A 25,550-nucleotide genomic window follows, 5' to 3' on the forward strand; every position below is an offset into this window, starting at 1 on the left:
CTGAGGTGTGTGTAATTTACAGGTTTCACTGTATTTCATTAGATTCTTGTCATTTTATAAATTCCATGTATTATCTGTTGCACTGAGGTGCTTGGATAGTCTGACAAGTTTCTAGCTAACATGATCATATTGTTTATTTTTGTTTTTTGAACAATAAATTATGCTATACATTACAGTTCTTTGTCAAAATTACTTGGTGAAAACTGAGCAAGTTCTTAGCTGATTAACGTCAGCAAGTAATATTTGATTAAAGTGTGGTGTGATGATACCCCTAAAGTCATTTAGGGCTATATTGAGGGATTATTTCCCAGAGGCTGGCCAGGTGGAAACAAAACTTTGGCAGATTATTTAAATTGTGCATACAAACAAGAAAAACTCTTCGAGCCCAAAATTCGTCTTGTAACAAAAAGCATGAGAATACCTGCTCCGTTGTAATTAACAATCTACTGACCAAATTGCGGAACACGTGCTTTGAAATGTGCTGTTTCTGTGGAGGCATTTTTATCAGCTTTTTTATTACAGGTAAAGCAGAAAATCCAATTTTTCCATTAAAAGAGGAATATTATCCTTTAGTGTTGTTGGATATTAATATTTTTGAAAGCTGGATATCCTGCTTATACATATTTGTGCTTCATTGCAAACTAGATTTTTTTTCTTAATAAGCAGGCACGTTGAGAATTTTGACTTGTACTAAGAATGGCCAAGTGCTCTGAACTTGCACAAAATACACTTGTAAAATACAGGAAACTCTCTGGTATCCGGCACCGACGGGACCGGGATGGTGCCGGTTGATTAAAAATTCCGGATGACGGAGAGGGTTATCTACCGAGGCTATTTTTAGGAAACGAAGAGTCGGACTCCTGTTATTGAGGTGTTCGGACTTCTGACAGCGCCAAGAAGCCAAGTAGTGGCAGTTTGGAGAACTACCCCCACTGACTAACTCGGCCACCGCGGGAGACTCGGACTCGGACTTGGCAACATTTCCGGTTATTGAGGTGTTTTCGGAGTATGAATTTTGCTGGTTAATAGAGAATTCCGGATATTTAGGTGCCGTTTAAATGAGAGTTTCCTGTAGCATACAACTACTATAAAAAAGCAATCATATTTCACAACAGAAAAATAGTTGTGTTTTTTTTTTAAATTATGCCCTTTCACTTACAGGGGCATGATTGTGCACTTTTGCCTGCTGACATTTTGATAGCTTTTTATTCTTCCCTATGAATGCTTTTCTGACTCTTGCTCTCCGGTCTACATTTCAATATCTAGCAGCTTTTTAAAAATCAAGATCAGAATGATTGGCCTGCTTCAGGTAGATGGCCAATAATGATAGCTCACAAAGCATTCTACTCCACATTGTTCCTTCCACTCCACTCCATAGTGTGAGAACTGCACAATTTATGTTGGCCGCCAGGTTGCCCATTGTCCTATGTTGGTATTCAGGTAAACATGCAAGAAAGAAAGAAAGACTTGCATTTCTACAGCGCCTTTCATGACCTCAGGACATCTCAAAATGCTTTACAGCCAATGAAGTACTTTTGAAGTGTAGTCACTGTTGTAATGTAGGCACCGGGCAGCCAATTTGCACACAGTAAGCTCCCACAAACAGCAATGTGATAATGACCAGATCATCTGTTTTTGTTATGTTGTTTGAGAAATAAATATTGGCCAGGGCACCAGGGATAACTCCCCTGCTACTCTTTGAGATAGTGCCATGGGATATTTTATGTCCACCTGCGTGCGCAGACAGGGCCTCGGTTTAATGTTTCATCTGAAAGACGGCACTGCCGACAGTGCAGCACTCCCTCAGCACGGCACTGTCGGTCTATATTTTTGTGCGCAAGTCTCTGGAATGGGACTTGAACCCGCAACCTTCTGACTCAGACAAGAGTGCTACTAACCTTTTTCCACCCTCTCACCTCCTTTAAAATCCTCCTTGCCTACTACAGCCCCCAAGCCATACCCCAAGTTTCTATCCAGACGTCCTCAATTCTTTCCACCCTCAGCCGCTGCACTGAGCAACTCCTTATCCTTGATGATTTCAGTCCCCATCACATATTTCCTATGAATTCACTGCCCTCTTATCCTCCCTTAACACCTACTTTATATAAACTCTCCTATTCACATTCACAGCCACCCCCTTGGCTTTGCCATTTCCTGTGGCCTCTGTACTCTCCAGTTTTGATTACTGACAAGGCCATTTCTGACCACTTCCTTTTGCCCCTCACCGCCCACATCCTTCCTTACCCACTTCCAACCTCATTTCCTTATGTTTCTGCTCATGGGAAAAACTCTCCCCCAAGTTATTTACAGCTGTGCTTCAATCTCCCAACTATCTAGCCTTTGGCCTTCTATTCGCCATGATACCTCTAGAGCTGTTGATTTGCTCGACCACTCCCTCACTTTCACCTTGAATACCCTTGTTCCCAGCAAAACGTTTACTTTCTCCTACTCTTGTCATTCCCCCTAGTATGGGCTGCATCTTTTCTCCCTCAAGCCCAAGGAACAGACACTTGAGCATATCTGGTGCACAACTAGTTTAGATATTATTCGCCAGCTCTGGCTGGACCACATCAAATGCTATTGGGCCTCACTCTCCTCTGCCAAAACCTCCCATTACTCCAGGATCATCCTGGAGAGCAAAGATAACTCCTGACTTCTTTTCTCCTCTACCAACTGTTTCCTTAAACCCTCTCCCCTGCACCTTCACCCTCCAGAGTTGGTCCTGCCGCCTGTGCTGCATTCCCCCTGCCCCATGCCCTTTCATAGCAAGCCAAACTTCTCCCAGACTGCCCCACCAGCCCTTAACCCATGTCTTTCTCCAGCTTCTCTCCCCTCGCTCTCCTTGCCGTCTCTGAGCTCATCTTCTCCATGAGGCCCCTTGACCCCATTCTCACTAAACTGCTGACCACCCACCTTCCCTTCCTGGCCCCCTTGTTAACTACCATTGTAAATGGTTCCCTCTCCTTAAATACTTTTCCCCCTCCCTTTCAAAACTGCTATCATCACCCTGCACCTCAAATTAACCACCCTGACCCCTCTGTCCTTACAAAGTGCCACCCCATCTTCAACCTCCCTTTCCTCTCCAAACTCCTTGAACATGTTGAATCTCTCCAATCAGGTTGTCTGCCTTTGGCCCAGCATCAAAACGGCCCTAACCAAAGTCATAAATGACATCCTCTGTGAATGTGGTGCATTATCCTTCGTTGTCCTCCTTGACCTCTGACACGGTTGATCACACCATCCTGTTCCAGTGTCTCTCCTCCGTTGTCCAACTCAATGGTACTACTTTCACTTGCTTCCATTCTTATCTATCCAATTGTAGCCAGAACATTTCCAACAATGGATTCTCAAGTGTCAGCCGTGGCTCCGTTGGAGCACCCTCACCTCTGAGTCAGAAGGTTGTGGGTTCAAGTCCCACTCCAGAGACTTGAGCACAAACATCTAGGCTGACCCTCCAGTCCAGTACTGAGGGAGTGCTGCACTATCTGAGGTTTCCGTCTTTCGAATGAGACCCCGTCTGCCCTCTCAGGTGGCACAATTTTGAAGAAGAGCAGGGGAGTTATTCCCGGTGTCCCAGCCAATATTTATCCCTCAATCAACATCACTAAAACAGATTATCTGGTCATATCACATTGCGTTTTGTGGGAGCTTGCTGTGTGCAATTGGCTGCCACGTTTCCAACATTACAACAGTGACTACACTTCAAAAAAAAGTACATCGTTGGCTGTAAAGCGCTTTGGGACGTCCAGTGGTCGTGAAAGGTGCATGATGGCAAGTATCTAATTACAGGAAACTTTCTGGTATCTGGCACTGATGGGACCGAGCTGGTGCCGTTAGATCAAAACTGCCGTATAAACCAGCGCTAATGTTAAAACATACAGAGCTTTTCAGCTCCGTGTGAGTCAACAAACCCTGTTGCTTAGCAACAGCTTCAAAACAGTCGGCTGCAGCTGTAAGCGTCTCTAGCTGAAGCTGTTGCTTAGCTACAGACCTTGCAGAGCCTGACTGGGAAAAAAAAAGCAACGAGAAGTAAAAAAACTTATAGGAAACGGCTCCTGAATTTTGCCGGTAGATAGAGCTTTCCGGACTTTTAACCTCCGGTTAAACGAAAGTTTCCTATCATTGTGCCACAAATTCCACCATTGTGCCACAAAGGAAATGGATATCTACACTAAGTTTACATTTTTACAAAGGTAAGTATTTGGGGAACAATTCTAAAAACCATGATACCAGATATTTTAACAGATTTTGCCTCTCGCTCTATGTGGCCCTATCATTGATTGTTAAATGTAGAATTGCACGCCGAAGAGGTTGCGATTGTGTTGCAAACCTCAGGAGTCAAGTTTGAGTGGCTTGTTAACGTCATCTCAATCTCTTGATGTTATTTTCTTTGAACTCGCTCCAGCGTGTAGAGGTCTGTGTAATACACGGAAAGCTAGTGAGGATGCTCTGGCAGACACTAATGGATAGTCAGACTCCTCAATTAACATGATTGGTGTGAGAATTTGTCTCGCTGATTGATGCAGGGAAATGTTGTAACCTCTATATATTTAACGTACCTTAATAGATGTCTTTTATCCTTTGATAATTTGTTATGAAGCAAAGAATATATACAGTGACCTGCTTTACAGAAGGTAGATTTCCCATTTGTAATAATTCATATTTCTCTGTTCAGTTGCCCGAAAGCTGCTCACCTGGTGATGACCTGTCGATCCCACACTTGGCTTGTTGTACCGTGGAGGACTTGTACCTGCTGATGGGAAAAGAATTAGAGAATGTACAAGAGGTACCTGTTGGCAATGTGCTAGGTAAGACTGTACTATTGAGTTTCTGTCATCACTTGGTGGATCTTCTTACAAAATTTACAGATGGAATGGGTGATGGCAACCTTTTCTGTGTAAAATGCCACTCCTATCTCTGTCAAAAAAAACCTCATCAGTATTGTAAATTTTATAGGGTTTTTAAAAATTCATTTTATGGGATGTGGGCGTCGCTGGCAAGGCCAGCATTTATTGCCCATCCCTAATTGCCCTTGAGAAGGTGGTGGTGAGCCGCCGCCTTGAACCGCTGCAGTCCGTGTGGTGAAGGTACTCCCACAATGCTGTTAGGTAGGGAGTTCCAGGATTTTGACCCAGCGACAATGAAGGATCGGCGATATACTTCTAAGTCAGGATGGGGTGTGACTTGGAGGGGAACTTGGAGGTGGTGGTGTTCCCATGCGCCTGCTGCCCTTGTCCTTCTAGGTGGAAGAGGCAGGTTTGCGGGGTGCTGCCGAAGAAGCCTTGGTGAGTTGCTGCAGTGCATCTTGTAGATGGTACACATTTCCAGGTTCATGAAAGCCAGCATTTCATTCCTCCACTTTTCCCTTTTGTTATTCTGGTTTGGTAGATTACTGGATAGCCCACATCCATCCCAGGACAGCTCTTTGTTTGGGAGTAGATCGCTCAGCTCGATTTGGGAGTTGCTCCAGAGGGGCTGCACTCTGGAAAGCCCTCTACCAGCTGAGTCTGCAGCAGCACCTGGAGGTTGTATCTGGGTTCCAGCAGCCCCATACCAGTCCCCAAGCCGTTTGGGTGTCCCAGCTCACATTGAATTGGATGGAACTACTCTGTATACAGGAGATTCCTGTAAACTGTGTCAGTAGAGTGGCTGAGGAGGGACAGGCTTACGTGAAGTGTTGGTATCCATGAGGCTGAAAATTACAGTAGCAATTTCTGTCTAGATTGATTCATATATGGGGGTATATGTACTTTATGACAGTGAAAAACTTTTCTTCTTTAATTGTGTTCAAAATCGGAATTTTAGGCATAAACTATACATTAAAATTCTAAACTGCAAAGCAAAGTTATTTGAAACAATACGAGCCATTAGGCATGTACAGCACAGAGTGTTTTGGGATATAGTTAAACCTGCATATCCATGTCGTTCAAATTCTTATAGGTTTAAACTGATAAAACCCAAGAATTAACCATTTTCTTGAATGGAAAATGTTGAAATCCATCTTTATTTTTATAACAAAAGCAAAATACTGCAGATGCTGGAAATCTGAAGTAAAAACAGAAAATGCTGGAAATACTCAGCAGGTCAGGCATCATCTGTGGAGAGAGAAAAAGAGTTAACGTTTCAGGTCGATGACCCTTCGTCAGAACTGCTTTTATTTAATTTTTATAATACAGGAAACTCTCGATTTACCGGCACCTAAATAACCGGAAATCTCTGTTAACCGGCAAAACTCAGGAGTAGGTTCAGGTAAGTTTTACTTCATATTAGTGGCCGTTCCTGGATCTGTGGCCGGGGCTCCTGCACGTGTTGCCATAAAACAGGGACGCCTGGATCTGTGGCCGTGTACGGGGCTCTCATACCTTTTACTATACCTCTTTGTAATCCGGACTTTTTGATAAACCGGCACCACGCCGGTCCCGTCGGTGCCGGATAAAAAAGAGTTTCCTGTACTGAGAATATGATTTTTTAAAAAGTCAGCTGCACACTATCCTGCATATTCTGTGTATTAAATATGTGATTACAGTGCCTTTACTTAACCTCAACAGTAATACGGAAAAAGTAGTCAAATAAAACTAAATTCAGTTGGAGACACCATTCTTGTACATTTATTGCACCTAGTTTTAACATTTTTAACAAAAACTAAATGAAAAGTACTGATAAAATCTGGATTTGGAGCAACTGAGCAAAATGGTTAAAATAAGCACTGAAAGTTGTAAAAAAGAACTACATATCTATATAATTCAAATTCTTCATTAATGTACCTCGAGATGCAACATGTCAAGGCAGCACATCTCCATAGAATCATAGAATGGTTACAGCGCAATAGGCGGCCATTCGGCCCGTCGAGCCCGTGCTGGCTCTCTGCAAGCGCAGTTCAGTTAGTTCCAATCCATCGCCCTTTCCCCGTAGCCCTGCAGTTTTTTTTCCTTCAGGTACTTATCCAATTCCCTTTTGAAAGCCATGATTGAATCTGCCTTCACCACCCTTTCAGGCAGTGCATTCCAGATCATAACCACTCGCTGTGTAAAAAAGTTTTTCCTCATGTCACCTTTGGATCTTCTGACAATCACCTTAAATCTGTGTCCTCTGGTTCTCGACCCTTCCGCCAATGGGAACAGTTTATCTCTATCTACTCTGTCTAGTAGACCCCTCATGATTTTGAACACCTCTATCAAATCTCCTCTCAATCTTCTCTGCTCTAAGGAGAACAACCCCAGTTTCTCCAGTCTATCCACATAACTGTAATTCCTCATCCCTGGAACCATTCTTGTAAATCTTTTCTGTACCCTCTTTAAAGCCTTCACATCCTTCCTAAAGTGCGGTGCCCAGAATTGGACACAATACTCCAGTTGGGGTCGAACCAGTGTTTTATACAGGTTCATCATAACTTCGTTGCTTTTGTACTCTATGCCTCTATTTATAAAGCCCAGGATCCCGTATGCTTTTTTAACCGCTTTCTCAAACTGCCCTGCCACCTTCAACGATTTGTGCACATATACCGCTAGGTGTCTGTTCCTGCACCCCCTTTAGAATTGTACCCTTTAGTTTATATCGCCTCTCCTTGTTCTTTCTACCAAAATGTATCACTTTGTACTTATCTGCATTAAACTTCATCTGCCACCTGTCTGCCCATTCCACCAGCCTGTCTATGTCCTCTTGAAGTCTATCCCTATCCTCCTCACTATACTTCCAAGTTTTGTGTCATCTGCACATTTTGAAATTGTGCCCTGTACACCCAAGTCCAAGTCATTAATATATATCAAAAGCAGTGGTCCTAGTACTGACCCCTGGGGAACACCACTGTATACCTTCCTCTAGTCCGAAAAACAACTGTTCACCACTACTCTCTGTTTCCTGTCACTTAGCCAATTTCGTATCCATGCTGCCACTGTCCCTTTTATTCCATGGGCTTCAACTTTGCTGGCAAGCCTATTATGTGGCACTTTATCAAATGCCTTTTGGAAGTCCATGTACACCACGTTAACCACATTGCCCTCATCAACCCTCTCTGTTACCTCATCAAAAAACTCAATCAAGCTAGTTAAACACGGTTTGCCTTTAACAAATCCATGCTAGCTTCCCTTAATTAATCCACACTTGTGCAAGTGACTGTTAATTTTGTCCCGGATTATCGTTTCTAAAAGCTTCCCCACCACCGAGGTTAAGCTGACTGGCCTGTAGTTGCTGGGTTTATCCTTACACCCTCTTTTGAACAAGGGTGTAATATTTGCAATTCTCCAGTCCTCTGGCACCAGCCCCGTATCTAAGGAGGATTGGAAGATTATGGCCGGTACCTCTGCAATTTTCCACCTTTGCTTCCCTCAGCATCCTAGGATGCATCCCAACCAGTCCTGGTAACTTATCTACTTTAAGTACAGCCAGCCTTTCTAGTACCTCCTCTTTATCAATTTTTAGCCCATCTAGTATCCCCACTACCTCCTCTTTCTCTATGACTTTGGCAGCATCTTCTTCCTTGGTGAAGACAGATGCAAAGTACTCATTTAGTACTTCAGCCATGCCCTCTGTCTCCATGCGTAGGTCTCCTTTTTGATCCCTAATTGGCCCCACCCACCTCTTACTACCCGGTTACTATTTATATGTCTATAGGAGACTTTTGAGTTCCCTTTTGTTTGCTGCCAGTCTATTCTCATACTCTCTCTTTGCCCCTCTTATTTCCTTTGTCACTTGCCCTCTGATCTTTCTAGATTTAGCCTGGTTCTCACTTGTATTCTCAACCTGACATCTGTCATAAGCCCCTTTTTCCTACTTCATCTTACTCTCTATCTCTTTCGTCATCCAGGGAGCTCTGGCTTTGGTTGCCCTCCTTTTCCCACTCGTGGGAATGTACCTCGACTGTACCCAAACTATCTCCTCTTTAAAGGCAGTCCATTGTTCGATTGCAGTTTTGCCTGCCAATCTTTGATTGGGCCAGATCTGTTCTCAACCCACTGAAATTTGCCTTCCTCCAATTAAGTAATTTTACTCTAGATTGCTCCCTGTCCTTTTCCACAGCTAATCTAAACCTTATGATACTATGATCGCTGTTCCCTAAATGTTGCCCTCCTAACACTTGATCCACCTGACTCACCTCATTCCCCAGAACCAGATCCAGTAATGCCTCCTTCCTCGTTGGGCTGAAAACTTACTGATCAAGAAAATTCTCCTGAACACATTTCAGAAATTCTTCCCCCCCCCCCACTCCCCTGCCCTTTGCACTATTACTATCCTAGTCTATATTAGGATAGTTGTTGTCTTCCATTATTACTACTCTATAGTTCTTTCGCCTCTCTGTAATCTCCCTGCAAATTTGCTCCTCTGTATCCTTCCCGCTAGTTGGCGGCCTATAGAATACACCTCGTAGTGTAATGGCACCTCTATTGTTTCTTACCTCTAACCAAATAGATTCTGTCCTTGACCCCTCCATGACATCCTCTCTCTCCAACACTGTAATATTTTCCTTAATCAATACTACCACCCCACTTCTTTTCTTCCCTATCTTTTCTGAACACCTTATATCCAGGAATATTTAGTGCCCAATCCTGCCCTTTTTTGAGCCAGGCCTCTGTTATTGCCACAACATCAAATTTCCATGTGGCTATTTGCACCTGCAGTTCACCAACCTTATTTACCACACTTCGGCCTAGAAATTGGGTTGGGGCGCCAAAGTGGCGCAAAAGTTGCCTGAGCGCAGGATTTAGCGCAGCGATCGGAGTAATTCCGATCGCCAGAAATTCAGTTTCAGTGCCGCTCGAGGGACACTGGGCGAGGCTCGAGGCGCTCCACGTCCCTCTTAGGGCGCTGAAACTGATTACCGCAGCGCAATGTGCCGCAGCGCCACACGCTGCGGCACGGCACGCTGCGGTACTGCAGGCCTTCCTCCCACTGTTAAGGGGGAGGTGCCTGCAACAGCGCAATCCCCGATCACGAGTGCCGGCAAATGAGCCCGGCACCAAGGAGAAGTGCCGGGCTCTCGGGAAACAGCTGGCAATGCCGCGGGGGGAGGGGGGGGTTAGGAGGCCGGGGACGGAGGTGCTGGCAGGTGGCCGCCGAAAAAGCGGCTGCCCTGCACCTCCACCTTAACTTGCGCCGCTGCCGGCACAGTAAGGCCCCGTGAACCGGGCGCGGGTAGCGAGCGGCGCAACTGCGGCGTTCGCTACCAAATATCGCGAACGGGGCACGAATGGGGCGCTGCGCACACCGATGACGTCATCGGCCGCAGCGCAAAAGCCTAACGCCACCATTAGCGCCCCTACTGAATATCGCAGGAGACGCAGCCAGTGACGCTACAGCCACTGACTGCCTCTTTAGGCGCTAACAGGTGGCGCTACTCACCCAATTTCGCCCCCTTTGTGTGTTTACACACATGCACTGTAAAGCTATCTTAGACCTTCTTGTATTCGCTCTTAGTACTGTATTAGATGGGGTCAGACTATCTCTTAATCTAGTGCTATGTGTTTCTCCCACTCCTTTATGCACCTTGTTTCTTGTTTCTAATGCTACATCCTGGTGCCCACCCCCCTGCCAAATTAGCTTAAACGCTCCCCAACAGCACGGGCAAAACCCCCGCGAAGATATTGGTCCTGGCTCTGTTGAGGTGAAACCCATCCGGCCTGTACAGGTCCCACCTCCCCCAGAACTGGTCCCAACGTCCCAGGAATCTAAAGCCCTCACTCCTGCACCATCTCTCCAGCCACACATTCATCTGCTCTATCCTTTTTCTAGATTCACTAGCACGTGGCACCGGGAGTAATCCGGAGACTACTACCTTTGAGGTCCTGCTTTTTAATCTCTTTTCTAGCTCCCTAAAACCTGCCTGCAGGACCTCATCCCTCTTTCTACCTATGTCATTGATACCGATATGGACCACAACCTCTGGCTGTTCACCCTCTCCCCACACCCCCCTCCACCCCTCGTAATGTTCTGCAGCCGCTCAGTGACATCCTTGACCCTGGCACCAGGGAGGCAACATACCATCCTGGAATCACGTCTGCAGTCACAGAAACGCCTGTATGTTCCCCTAACTATTGAATCCCCTACCACTATTGCCTTCCCGATCTACCTCCTCCCTCCCCCCCCCCCCCCCCCACCCCCCCCATACAGCTGAGGCACCCTTGATGCCGTGGACTTGGCTCTGGCTGTACTTCCCAGAGGAACCATCGTCCTCACCACTGGCTGGCGAACAAGATGCACTCAGGGGACTCCTGCACTACCTGCCTGGTCCTCCTTTTCTGTCTGGCGGTCACCCATTCCCTCTCTGCCTGTACACTCTTAAGCTGTGGGGTGACCACCCCCTGATACGTGCTATCCATGAAGCTCTTGGCTTCGTGGATGCACTGCAGTGACGCCAACTGCTGCTCAAGCTCCAAAACCCGGAGCTCGAACTCCTCCAACTGACGACAATTGCTGCACATGTGGTTGTCCAGGACACGAGTCGTGTCCTGGATTTACCACAAGGCACAGGATGTGCATTCCACGGGACTGAGGTGCCCTTCCATGTCATTATTTACTATACTACTACCTAAACTTCTTAGCTAACCCACTGACCTAACGTAGAGAGAAAAAGACAAAGGTACTACTCAGCAACCAATCACCTACCTGCTGTCCAGTGACGTCGCTCCTTGATTTTTCTGTTTGTTTTTCAATTCGAATGTGCCGCCGCTTGCTGCTGCTCAGGTCCACTCTGCCCGAGGCCTTCTCTCCCGCTGTATCAATGCCGCCGCTCCTCCTCTTGCTGCTGCTCAGGTCCACTCTGCTCGAGGCCTTCTCTCCCGCTGTATCAATGCCGCCGCTCCTCCTCTTGCTGCTGCTCAGGTCCATTCTGCCCGAGGCCTTCTCTCCCGCTGTATCAATGCCGCCACTGCTCCGCTTGCTGCTGCTCAGGTCCACTCTGCCCGAGGCCTTCTCTCCTGCTGTATCAATGCCGCCGCTCCTCCTCTTGCTGCTGCTCAGGTCCACTCTGCTCGAGGCCTTCTCTCCCGCTGTATCAATGCCGCCGCTCCTCCTCTTGCTGCTGCTCAAGTCCACTCTGCCCGAGGCCTTCTCTCCCGCTGTATCAATGCCGCCACTGCTCCGCTTGCTGCTGCTCAGGTCCACTCTGCCCGAGGCCTTCTCTCCCGCTGTATCAATGCCGCCGCTCCTCCTCTTGCTGCCGCTCAGGTCCACTCTGCCCGAGGCCTTCTCTCCCGCTGTATCAATGCCGCCGCTCCTCCTCTTGCTGCTGCTCAGGTCCACTCTGCCCGAGGCCTTCTCTCCCGCTGTATCAATGCCGCTGCTCCTCCGCTTGCTGCTGCTCAGGTCCACTCTGTAGGGCAAAAAATTGTGATTAATTCAACTAAACACTACTTGTTAAGTTAATGTGCTCATTTGCTCAAAATTTAATTGACCAGAAATTTGAAGCAATCAAAACATTCACGAAGTAAGTAGGAGAGCTTCTAATCAGCAGTGAGGAAGCAACACAAAACTACTTGATCAAATTATTCAAACCCAGCAATCTGCAACCAGTATCTACCACCAAATGAATCATATTGCTCAAATAGTTCCTTCACCTTGTTTTCAGCCTCCATTTTCCCTCACCATGGTCCTTGTAGACAGCCAACAGTAATCATTTATAACAGATCAAACACACATTAAAAAAAAATAATTCTGGAAAAGAAATCACTAAACTTACTCAGGTCTACAAGAAGTTTCCCCTCACACAGGCTTGTCCTGTCTGGGGCCTGGAGCCCAAGTTCTGGTTCAGTCAGAGTTGGAAATTTAATTTGGCTTCTGGGTACTGGTGACGTCCAACTCCTTTGGACAGATTGTGTGTGTATGTGTGCGATGAATCACAACAGTTGCAGTTTTCATCCTGCTCCAGTGGTACTACAATACCCAGGATACACCATAACAACGGCAACTTGCTCTTTATAAAACACCTTTAACTTCATTTCACAGAGTCGCGATCCCAAAAAAATGGACACCGAGCCGAACAGTAAGATACTAGGAGGGGTGGCCAAAGGCTTGGTCAGAGAGGTGGGTTTGAAGGAGTGTCTTCAAGGAAATGGGAAAGGTGGAGAGACAGAGCGGCTTAAAAAGCGAATCCCAGAGCATGGAGCTAAACAACTGAAGGCACGGCTGCCAATGGTTGGGCGAAGGGAGGGGGCGATGCACAAGACACCAGAACCAGAGGTATGGGGATTTTGGGTGGGGTGGCGGTGGGGAGTGGTGGGGAAGGATTGTAGGGCTGAAGGAGGTTATAGAGGGATTTAAAAGTGTGGATGAGAATTTTAAATTTGAGGCGTTGGGGGGCGGGGACTGCGGCCCAATGTAGGTCAACGAGCACAGGGATGATGGATGAGCGAGGATAAGGTCGATGGGTCAGCGAAGACAGGGGTGATGAGTGAGCGGGACTTTGTTAAAGTACAGGCAGTAGAATTTTGGATGAGCTGAAGCTTACAGAGGATTTTAGGCCGGCCAGGAAAGCATTGGCATAGTCGAGTGTGGATGTGACAAAGGAATGGATGAGCAGATCAGGAGCAGTTGGCTTGATGTAGGGATAGAGGCAGGCAATGCTATACAGGTGGAAGTCCTTGCGATGGAGAGAATGTGGGTTTAGAAGCTCAGCTTAGGGTTGAATTGGATGCCAAAGTCGCCATCTATCTGGGTCAGCTTGATAGTGGCCGGGGAAGGGGATGAAATCGGGGGGGGGATGGAATTGGTGGCAAGATTCCGTAGTTTGTGGCAGGACCCGAAGACAGTGATTTTGGTCATCCCAGTGTTTAGCTGATGGAATTTGCAGCTCATCCAAGACATGGATGTGGCACAAACAGTCTGGCAGCACAGGCAGTGGTGGGGTCGTGAGGTGGTGTAGAGGTAGACCTCCTATGTCATGTGAAAGCCAGGTAGGAATTGAGAAATATCTGTGGTGTGTTAAGTGCTGGAAAAAATGTCAAAAATAAAAAGATTGCATTTTCTTTCCAGTATTTTACAGGGAACTTTCTGATATCCAGCACTGACGGGACCAAGCTGGTGCCGTACCATCAAAACTGCCGTACAAACCAGCGCTAATGTTAAAACATACGGAGCTTTTCAGCTCCGTGTGAATCAACAAACCCTGTTGCTTAGCAACAGCTTCAAAACAGTCGGCCGCAGCTTAAAAGCATCTCTGTAGCTAAGCAACAGCTTCAGCTAGACCTTGCAGAGCCTGACGGGGGGGAAAAAAGCAACGAGAAGTAAAAAAACTTATAGGAAACGGCTCCTGAATTTTGCCGGTAGATAGAGCTTTCCGGACATTTAACCTCCGGTTAAACGAAAGTTTCCTGTATACAGTTTCAGTTTTGTGATGGTGTATCAAGTGAGTTTTTTTATTGTGTCACTGTAGAGGACTGATGTTTGTAATCCCAGAGGGGGATATTTGTGGTTTGATTCAGAGCTCAGACATTGTGGCTGCAGTTAGTTAGTCAGTCAGTCAGTCAGTCAGGCCTGGACTATGGCAATTGGCCACCAATTCAACATGCTGGTCCTTGGAGTAATGAAAGTGGGACAAACCTCCCTGGTCAGCTTCAGCAAGAGCCATCAGTCCACGGTCAGAATTGGAAGAGAAAAAATATATTTTGTAATCACGTATCTGAGAAAAGAAAGGAAAGTTTTTTGGGGAAAAGGGGGAAGTATTTAGCTGCTACTACAAATCCATCCTGGGGTAGAGCAAAATAAACATTACAGTGTAAGTAACTGAGAATATGAAAAGAACAAAGTGACTTGCATCTTAAGCAAGGTGGCCAGTACAGGAAACTCTTTTTTATCCGGGACCGGCGTGGTGCCGGTTTATCAAAAAGTCCGGATTACAGACAGGTATAGTAAAAGGTACGAGAGCTTCGTACACAGCAACAAATTCAGGCTTCCCTGTTGCTTAACAAAAAGTGCAGTAACAGGAACGGCCACTAATATGAAGTAAAACTTACCTGAACCTACTCCTGAATTTTGCCAGTTAACAGAGATTTCCGGTTATTTAGGTGCCGGTAAATCGAGAGTTTCCTGTAGCTTCTATTAATATTATATCTGTGAGGGTCTGTATTTTTCAACATCAATAAGGTGTGTAATATCTTTACCACATCAGTAACCTGATAGATGGCTTTAGTAAATTTCCTGTCTACAGTAATGGGCGAATGAATGGCTTATGCGTTAACAATGGCCCAGAAATTTGGGTCCCAACGCGTGAGTACGCACGGAGTACTCAACACGTAGGCCCAACGAAAGTGCCGGTTTCGTGCATGCACTGCACATGCGCGGGAAACCGGCACTTCCGTTCCCCTGAAAGAAGGGGTTCAGAAGTCGGAACGCGTGCACCGGAGAGGCAGCGTGTGCACATTGAACTTACGTTTTTTTTGCAGGTTTCTCCGGGAAGGTAAGTCTCTAGCAGTTACACTTTTAAAAAGCAGGCGCAAGGCCTGCTTTTAACAAGGTAAGTGGTGAATTAATTAAAATTAAAACATTTTTTCCACAGGTTTATTATTTTTAAATACTTTAAAGAAAGGTAAATGTATTTTTTAGCCCCATTAGAAAATGTAATTAATTTTTTCAAAATTTAAATTATTGTTTAAAATAGTTATTTCATGTCATTTATAGTTTATTTTAAAAATATGATTTAAAAAAAATTTATTTGAGGTTTTAGTGATGTTTTGGGGCTTATAGTATTTATAGGTTTGACAGCTCTTCCTGTCAAACTTATGAATGAAGCATTCCCTGCTACCATTGGCTCTCCATGGCCCACGTGATCCCAGGGGACGCATCGAACTAACTGCGCCCCTGGGATACGCAAGCACTGCACACCGGCAGCTGGACCAGGCCCAGGATCAGAATCCCACGCGAGCCCCACAGTTCAGCGGCCGGCGCACAAGGTAAGTGCAGGTCGGGGGCTTGCACCCGTGGGAAGCCCCCGACCCGAATTTCTGGGCCAATATTTAATTATGTCAGGAGCATTATTGCATGATCAGCTGACTGCAGTGCTGTCTGTTCAAACTGAGAAAACAGAAAATTAGCTACAATTCAACTGGAAATTGAGTGAATCTTTTTAATTGGGACATTGTGCTGCATGTTCTGTTACTTTGGGTCATGAACCTGACCTGAAACTGGCTGGGTCTTTTAAAGATTGAGAGATTTAGGCAGACTGTTTACTGCATCTGCACTGAGATGAACCTTTATTATCAAGTGATTTTGTCGGCGTGCAGCCAGCAGGTGCACTTCACGATTTACTCCTGCTAATTTGAAGTCCTTTTTTGTGCAAAAAACCCCCAAATTATCCAGTTATTTGATCAGGCAATTTAATCAAAACAGTTCTTGACTTTGTGCTCAAAAACATTTTGAATTATTGGATAATCCAAATTAAGTGACATTATTAAAAGGAGTAGGCGGTATTATATTCTGACATTTAATACAATCCAACAATGTTCAGATGTGGACAAGGGGAGGGGAAATGAATGGGGGTTCTGGCGGGTGTAGCACTGATCTTCAATCTCTGGATCTGAATCCAGATTGGACTGTTTAAATGAAAGTCTCCCCTGTCTATTGACTCTAAAAGGCCATACGTGAACCCATTTTGGTAGTCTCAAACAAGTAGTTGGTAGGTTAGTCGGCATAAAATTTCCCTTGATATCAAGTTTATGGAGACTTGCGCAAGCACTGGATAACAGAATCTTCAATCTCTTCCAGATAAAGTCTCAAACATGGTTATATATATTGAACAAAGTTTAATAATAATTGGTAACAATGGGCTAGAAATTCATTATAGTCCAGGCAATATCATTAGAAAAGTTGGCGAATTAGCGCCAGGCGCTAATGCTTTAGACTGCACGCAAAATTCGTGCTCACTGCTCAAAAAAATGATTGGAGCCCGAAATCAATTCTTAAAGCCAAGCTCATTGGCGTTACACTCAAAGGGTGGAACAATATCAGGGGTAGTCTAATCGCAAGACATGATTGCCACAGGCTTCTTTCAGTACTTAAAGGGGAGGACCATTGATGCTGCAGAACCTCATTCTCAGCATTGCTGACTGTGCAGCTGCCTCAGCAAGCAGCAGCAGGACAAGGAGAAGGAGCTGGAGGACTGAAGCAGCTGTACTCATGGCAGATCCACGCCCCAGGGAGAGAGCCTGCAGATTCTGCGATCAAGCATTGGAGACGTTGGTGTTTGCTGTGGAGACACGGAGGGCGGTGCTCTACCCGGCAAGTGGCAGGAGGCCCTCGCCGCAAGTCTTCCACACCATGTGGAGGAAGGTCAGGCAGCACTGTGGTCCACAGGACCCACACACAGTGCAGGAAGAAATTTAACAAACTCACTCGGGTGGTCAGGGTGAGTGAATTCTTCAGCATGTGCTACATACCACAATCTGAACCACAGTCTTCACACACTGCCCAAAGCACCAGACCCCCAGCACTGACCCACCAACAATCTCTACCTACTAACACTCACACCCACATCTCACACTTTGCACACAATGACAGCTATTCAACTATGGCAGGCACATCACCCAAACACTTAGCCCCACACTCACTCACACACTTTCCTTTCTCTTGCAGGCCTAGGTAGCTCACAACAGGAGGGAGCTGGAGTGCACAGGCGGGGGCAAGCCGACACCCAACCACTGTGCTGGAGAATAGAGTGCTGCAGATTATTGGGCGCCAAGTGCTGAGTGCCATGGCCATTGGCAACGTTGATCCCCCTTGAGTACAACAACAGTATGTTCCCTACCCCTCCTTCTCACATCCAACTTCCCCCTCACCCCACAAGCCTTTCGCACTTTCCAGCTAATCATGCTGTATGCATGCATTTCTCCCTTCCTGCCCCCTTCCCCTCACCTTAACCTGACTCTTGTACCTTTATGCTTTCAGATAATGAGCAGCCTGTCACTGAGAGCACTGTAGAGAGCGAGGCAGGAGAAGAGGACTAGGAAGAACACACCGCATCACTGCATGTCTCACCCGCAGGCGCCAACTCAGATACTGGCACTGCACATTCTTTAGAGGCTAGTATAGTAGTGGGATCTGCACAGGGTGAGGCACTGGGGACGAGTGGCTGCAGCAAGGCCAAGGGAAAGGGTAGCTTGGGGGCCAGCTCCCCAGAGGGCGAGTTCTGCTGCACAGGACTTCGATGAGGACCTCGATGGGGAAGAAGGATGATGGGCATGCACACCGAGATGATAGGTGCAATGGCAAGGATGCCCGAGAGCCTCTTGGCAATGGTAAGGAGCGTGGAGGAGTCCATCTCCAACATTGCACAAGGCTCTGTGCACACCATGGAGCCCATCATTTCCAGTCTGCAAAGGATGGTAGACTCCCAGAGAGACCGCGGTGACCCAGACCTGATGCTGCATGTGATGGGCGATCTGGCAGCTTCCATTGCAACACGGGTGGAAGCAACGCAACGTCTTAGTGCTGTAATGCAGTCTATGCTTGGTGGCATCCAATCTCAGACTGCTCTCATGCAGTCTCAGCTTGATGCCACACAAGCTCTGACTGCTGCCATCGTGGCTGGGTCTACCACCGTCAACTGAGGCTTTCACGGTGTCGCAGCAGGCCAGCAAGCTCCAACAGATTGCTAGGGATGCTGAGGTGCTGCCCCGGGATAGTGGCAGTGGGTCAGTGGAGCAGGAACCTGCTGTCCTCTCTCAGGATGACAGCATCCCTGCTCCCACCACTGGCACTCCGCCATTGCCCTTGTCACTGCCTGTCATCCAGCCAGCCCAGACTGCTGCCACCCATGCTGAGGTGGTTCAGCCTACTGCCGGGCATTCCAGGCCCAGAGCTGGTCAAGGGCATCCTGCAAGGCCATCTGAAGTCTCCCGCACGGGCACTCAGCAGCCTTCCACCAGCCCTGCTGCAGCCACTGGGCCAACACTTCATAGGAGCACTAGAGTAGGCAAAGGCACAGTAACGAGAGGCACTAAGGGATTACACAAGGGTGAATAGTTAATATTTTTGGTGTAAATATGTGTTCACTGATTTTTGATAAATTTATTAATTCAGCTTGGATGATTTTATGGCGTGTCCCATTTCAGCTTTGCACTGTGATAAGATCTGCGACAGGGATGGAATGATGGGGATATGGTGAGCAACGGGGATCTGGGGTTTAATTCATTCGAACCGCAGTCTTATGGGGCAATCACGGACTGCCCTTCCGGAAGGCCGATTAAGTGGCTGCCACCTCCCTCGCTCCTGTTCCACCTCCTCGTCTTCCTCTTCATGCTCATCCTCCTCCTCATCTCCCCCCTGAGGTGGTCCAGCAATCCCTGGTGGCAAGGGCAGAGCCCTCATGATAGCCAAGTTGTGGAGCATGCAGCAGACCACCACGAAATGGGACACCTGCTCAGCCGAGTACTGGAGGGCTCCTCCCAAGCAGTCAAGGCAGCGGAACCGTTGCTTCATAAGGCCGATGGTCTGCTCGATGATGTTCCTGGTGGCAGGAGTGTTGGGGTTGCGGAGGGGAGTCATGAGCCAGGTGGAGTGTGGATAGTCCTTCACAGAAATCACAGAAACCTCACAATGCAGATAGAGGCCATTTCGGCCCATCGAGCCTGCACCGACACATATCCCACCCCCGATCCCCGTAACCCCTACACCAACACATATCCCACCCTATCCCCGTAACCCCACGTATTTAATCCCCCTAACACTAAGGGTCAATTTTATCATAGCCAATCAACCTAACCTGCACATCTTTGGACTGTGGGAGGAAACCGGAGCACCCGGAGGAAACCCACGCAAACACGGGGAGAATGTGCAAACTCCACACAGACAGTCACCCGAGGCCGGATTCGAACCCGGGTCCCTGGAGCTGTGAGGCTCCGTCCAGCCAGCCGCGAACTTGACGTGGTGGCTGGAATAGTGCTGGCACATCGGTCTGGCGCAGGATGAAGGCATTGTAGCTGCTGCCAGAATAGCGGGCATTGACATTGAGGATTCACTGTGTGTGGTCGCACACCAACTGCACATTAAGTGAGTGGTAGCCCTTGCGGTTACAGAAGATCTCAGGATTGTTATGCGGTGCCCGCAAAGCCACGTGAGTGCAGTCAGTGACGCCCTGCACCATGGGGAATCCCGCTATCCTGGCAAAGCCACATGCACACTCATGCTGCTTCTCTCTGGTGATGGGGAAGGAAATGCAGTCCCTTCTCCTACTGTAGAGAGCCTCTGTGACCTCCCTGATGCAGCGATGGACAGCAAACTGCGAGATATTAGCTATGTCTCCTGTTGCAGACTGGAAGGATCCACTGGCGAAGAAATTGAGGGCAACAGTGACCTTGACTGCCACTGAGAGAGCCGTCCTGATCTGAGGCTCGAGGTCTGGTTGTAGGAGATGGCAGAGTTCTGTTACCACCTCCTTGGTGAAGCAGAGCCTTCTAATACACTACTCCTTGTTTAATTGGAGATAGGAGAAGTACTCTCGGAATACCCTCGGAGGGTAAGGCCTCCTGTTGAGAGCCCTCATGGCCCTCCTCCTCCCTCAGGGCACATGTTCCAATCTTTCTCGCTGCTTCTGCTCCCTCTGCCGTAGATCCTGGCGGGCAAGGTCGACTGCCAGTACAGCCCCCATTAATATAACCAAATGGAGTATAATGTGGGAAAATGTGAAGTTGTCCATTTTGACAGGAAGAATAAAAAAGAAGCATATTATCTAAATGGTGAGAGATTGCAGAGCTCTGAGATGCAGAGGGATCTGGGTGTCCTAGTGCATGAATCGCAAAAGGTTACTATGCAGGTACAGCAAGTAATTAGGAAAGCTAATAGAATGTTATCATTTATTGCGAAGGGAATTGAATACAAAAGCTTCAGTTATACAGGGCATTGGTGAGACCACATCTGGAGTACTGTGTACAGTATTGGTCTCCTTATTTAAGGAAGGATGTAAATGCGTTGGAAGCAGTTCAGTGAAGGTTTACTAGACTTATACCTGGAATGGGCAGGTTGTCTTATGAGGAAAGGTTGGACAGGCTAGGCTTGTATCCGCTGGAGTTTAGAAGAGTAAGACGTGACTTGATTGAAACATATAAGATCCTGAGGGGTCTGGACAGGGTGGTTGTGGAGAGGATGTTTCCTCTTGTGGGAGAAAAATAAGGGGTCGCCCATTTAAGACAGAGATGAGGAGAAATTTTTTCTCACAGAGGGTCGTGAGTCTTTGGAACTCTCTTCCTCAGAGGGCGATGGAAGCAGAGTCTTTGACTATTTTTATGGCAGAGGTAGATAGATTCTTGGTAAGCAAGGCGGTGAAAAAGTTATCAGGGTAGGCGGGAATGTGGAGTAATCGGATCAGCCATGATCTTATTGAATGGCGGAGCAGGCTCGAAGGGCCGAGTGGCCGACTCCTGCTCCTAATTCGTATGTTCGTATGTACGTATGTTTGTAAGTGTAGCAGTTTGAATTTTTAAAGAATAAATGTAGCTACTTTTTAGTTGCCACAATACCCCCTTTTAAAAAATAACCTTTAAATTACTGAATGAAACTGAAAGCACTGAAACTCAACTAACCTGACAGCTGTGACTCATTACTGATGAGCCCTTTAAATAACATCCCTGGAGCCGGCTTCCTGGTGCTTCACGCCAGCTCTCCCTGTCGCTGTTTACTCGGTGGTGACAATCAATTTTGCAGATCGGGCGGTCAGTGAGCGTTGGCACACTCACTGACATCACGATCTGCCTGACGTTGAGGCTCCCGGCGATAACTGTTACCGGCGGGTGGGGTGGGGTGGGGGGGGGGGGGCGGGGGCGGGATTTGGCGTGCGCCGCTGGATTTGCCTTGCCCTGCCGTTAATGCTCTAGCTCCCCATTACCGCCATCTGCTGGCACTAACGGGAGGCACTATGTTACTGAATTTTTTCCCCAATGAGTCAAATTAATAACTGTATCAGCAGGTTAATAAGGCCATAAAAAAACACTGGGGTTCGTTTCTAGAGGGATAGAATTGAAAAGCAGAGAAATTATATTAAACTTGTATAGAACCTTGGTTAGATCACAGAGAGTACTATAAACAATTCTGGTCTCTATTATAAAAAGGATGTAGAGGCACTGGATAAGATTTACCAGAATGATAACAGAACTGAGAGGTTATACCTATCAGGAAAGATTGAACAGGCTGTGGCTCTTTTCTCTAGAAAAGAGAAGACTGAGCGGTGACCTGATGGAGGTCTTTAAGATTGTGAAAGAGTTTGATAGGGTAGACATAGAGAAGATGTTTCCACCTGCGGGGTGACTAGAACTAGGGGCCATAAATATAAGAGAGTCACTCATAAATCCAATCGGGAATTTAGGCGAAACTTCTTTACCCAAAGAGTGGTTAGAATGTGGAACTCGCTACTACAATGAGTAGTTGAGGCGACTAGCATAGATGCATTTAAGGGAAGCTAGATAAATGCATGAGGAAGAAAGGAATAGAATGATATGTTGATGGGGTTAGATGAAGAGTGGGAGGAGGCTTGTGTGGAGCATAAACACCGGCATGGACATGTTGGGCTAAATGGCCTATTTCTGTGCTGTAAATACTATGTAATAAAGAGTCCTTGAAGTGTTCATCAATGGTGGCAGCCTTGTCTTGACAACAGTTCTGTTACATCTTACAGCACTTTACTTAGATGATTGGGCCATTAAGGCTATCCTTCAAAACACTGTAAAAACTATGCTGCAGCATGTTTTGAATATCCTGCGTAACGCATTTCCTCATCAGTCAAGGAAAAAACACCATTGGAACCAGCTTAGGCTTTGTCCTTCGCTGTGCTCACTTGCTGACGACGACTTGCATTCAAATGCTGTACCCTCTCAGTTACGTGCAGGTCTTGGGCACGGAACTGTATGTAGGTCAAGGGCAACCTTAGCTACAACAGCAAACCCGTAGCCAACTATTTGGAGGTCCTCATGCTGAAGGCAGCAGGCATCTTTCTGGTACCAGAAACAAGACTCTTCATGAGACTGCTGCAGTTGGACCTTCTCCAATAATAAAGTAGTACCCCACGAGTTTAGAACTGTTGGTCTGAGAGACAGTCACTTTGAACAGTTTCATAAAGACAAGTACAGATAAGGGAGGCCTTTGGGACCATCTAGCTTATTCTTGCTTAGAAACTTATGGTGCTCCATCACTTTATTTAACTGCCTTCTGAATGATTTGAGAGTTCTTGCTTCAGATTACTCCAGGTATTGATCAATCATTGCATGATGCAGCACTTCCTGACGTTAGTCCCCAAAAATGCTTTTTGCCTGTTTTAATCTACGTCACTTTACCTTGCAGTCAATGTTTAACTTAAAATTATGCCCCAATTTTACCTTTCCTAATTTCCTAGTTTCTTCTGTAAGGTCCCTTCTTTCTAACTTCCTTTCAAGGTTGAAGAAGCTATGTGATTTTTTTCCTATCCTGTCCTCATAACTCAGTATTCTGACACCACTGGACCTTCTCTGCACTTCCTCCAGGATTTGGATGCTACCCTTGTGTCTTGATGACCAGAGCTGAACACAGTACTTAAAATGCAGCCTGACCAGAGTATTGTCCAGTTTACGAATGTTGACCTTGAACTTGTACTGTACTAATTTGGCAATTAAGCTCAATCCTCTGTTAGCTAATTGGTTGCTGCTCTGCAATGACTGGATTGAGTCTAATCTCCCACCTAGATCTCTTTTCGCCTCTCCACTAGCTACAGTGAAACCTCTAAAAACAGACACCTGTAAAAAATGGACACTTACTGAGAGACCCAAATAACTTGCATGGTAAAATATACAAAGGGCACTCTGAAACCACGGACACTCGCAAATTCCGAACTACGAACAGCTTTCAATGCACCAAGTCCTTTTATAACATGAAACGGGACACGCAGGCCAGCACGAGGCAGCAGCGGGTTTTGTGAAAGAAACCGCTTTTGTGGATTCTACTGAAAAGTTTTACAGTACAGGAAACTTTGAGTTATCTGGAGGCGAACCATCCGGCAAGCTCGAGCCACCGGCAAAAATCGGGAGCCGTTTTTTATTCTTTTCGTTTCTTTTCTTTGCTTTTTTTTTTCCCAGTCAAGCACTGCAAGGTCTGTAGCTATAGCAACAGCTTCAGCTACAGACGCAGCTTCAGCCGAGTGTTTAGAAGCTGTTGCTAAGCAACAGTGTTTGTTGTCAGATACGGAGATGAAAATCTCTATCTTTCAACATTAACTCTGGAGTGTCCGGCAGTTTTGAGGGAACGGCAGCAGCTCGGTCCCGTCGGTGCCGGATAGCACAAAGTTTCCTGTACATACAATGACCATTTTGAAAGTAAGGGACACCTGCAACAAAAGGACAGCTAATGCCATTCCCTAAGGTGTCTACAATTTAGAGGCTTCACTAAATTCACTAGTTCAGTACCATTCATTGAATGAGTTTGTCTCTCATGCTTTGTTCCAACACATAATGTCTTCCACTTGTGCATGTTGATGTTTATATGCTGTATTACTGCTCACTCGCAAATCTTTTTCAGGTTCTTTTGGAGGAGACTGCCCCTGTCCTCCCCAGCTTGGTTTCATGTTTGAATTTGACCAAAATGAATTTTGTTTCTTATTTCTGGTACCTTATGCAGATTAAAGAATAATTCTTGGGGGACTCCATACAGTGCATTTCCCCAGACCAACATCGCTCCAAATGAAAACTCCCCAGCTGTTTCTTGCCCTCCGTGGCCAGTCTGTTTACCTTAATGGGGCTCAGACCTAATGTATTTGGACACTTAAAATATTGCCCCTAATATATGGCAGGCTAACAAAGCCATAAAAATGCAAACAAAACACTGGGGTTCATGTCTAGAGGAATAGAATTCAAAAGCAGAGAAGTTATGTTAGACTTATATAGAACCTTGGTTCAACCACACAGTATACAGCTCTGGTCTCCATATTATATAAAAAGGATATAAAAGCACTGGTGAAAGTGCAAAAAAGATTGACAAGGATGATACCAGAACTGAGAGGTTATAACTATCAGGAAAGACTGAACAGGCTGGGGCTCTTTTCTCTAGAAAAGAGAAGACTGAGAGGTGACCTGATAGTGATCTTTAAAATGATGAATGGGTTTGATAGGGTAGATGTGGAGAAGATGTTTCCACTTGTGGTGGAGTCTAAAACTGGGGTCCATAAATATAAGATAGGCACCAATAAATCCAATGAGGAATTCAGGAGGTACCTCTTTATTCAGAGAGTGGTTAGAATGTGGAACCTGCTACCACAAGGAATAGTTGAGGCGAATAGCATCGATGTATTTAACAGGAATCTAGATAAGTACATGAGGAAGAAAGGAATAGAACAATATGTTGATGGGGTGAAGTGAAGTAAATTTGGAGGAGGCTCATATGGAGCATAAACACCGACATAGACCTGTTGGGTCGAATGGTCTGTTTCTGTGCTGTAAATTCTATATACAGTCATTAGTAATTGTCAGAGGTGCTGGCTTTTAGATGAGACATTGAACCAAGAGTCCGTTTGCCAGCTCAGGTGGACATAAAATTTCTTGTGGCGCTATTTGAAGAAGAGCAGGGAGTTGTCCCAATGTCCAGGCAACATTCCTACCCTAATCAACACTACAGAA

At 46.4% G+C, this 25,550-nt stretch overlaps 1 protein-coding gene across 4 annotated transcripts in view; it reads left to right on the forward strand.

Annotated features, from left to right (window-relative positions):
• efl1 (elongation factor like GTPase 1) overlaps nucleotides 1–25,550 on the forward strand; it is a 369,111-nt gene that overhangs the window by 137,267 nt on the left and 206,294 nt on the right. For 3 of the 4 annotated variants that reach the window (XM_085968866.1, XM_085968864.1, XM_085968865.1), the window contains exon 15: nucleotides 4,676–4,808. The exons of the other annotated variant lie outside the window; for it this stretch is intronic. In XM_085968866.1, coding sequence (XP_085824992.1) covers nucleotides 4,676–4,808 — 133 coding nt within the window. The remainder of the gene's footprint in view (nucleotides 1–4,675; nucleotides 4,809–25,550) is intronic. 4 annotated transcript variants of the gene reach the window in all.

Source organism: Somniosus microcephalus, chromosome 27, assembly GCF_052327205.1.
Source record: "Somniosus microcephalus isolate GS21.2 chromosome 27, FLI_Smic_1.0, whole genome shotgun sequence".
Lineage (NCBI taxonomy): Eukaryota > Metazoa > Chordata > Chondrichthyes > Squaliformes > Somniosidae > Somniosus > Somniosus microcephalus.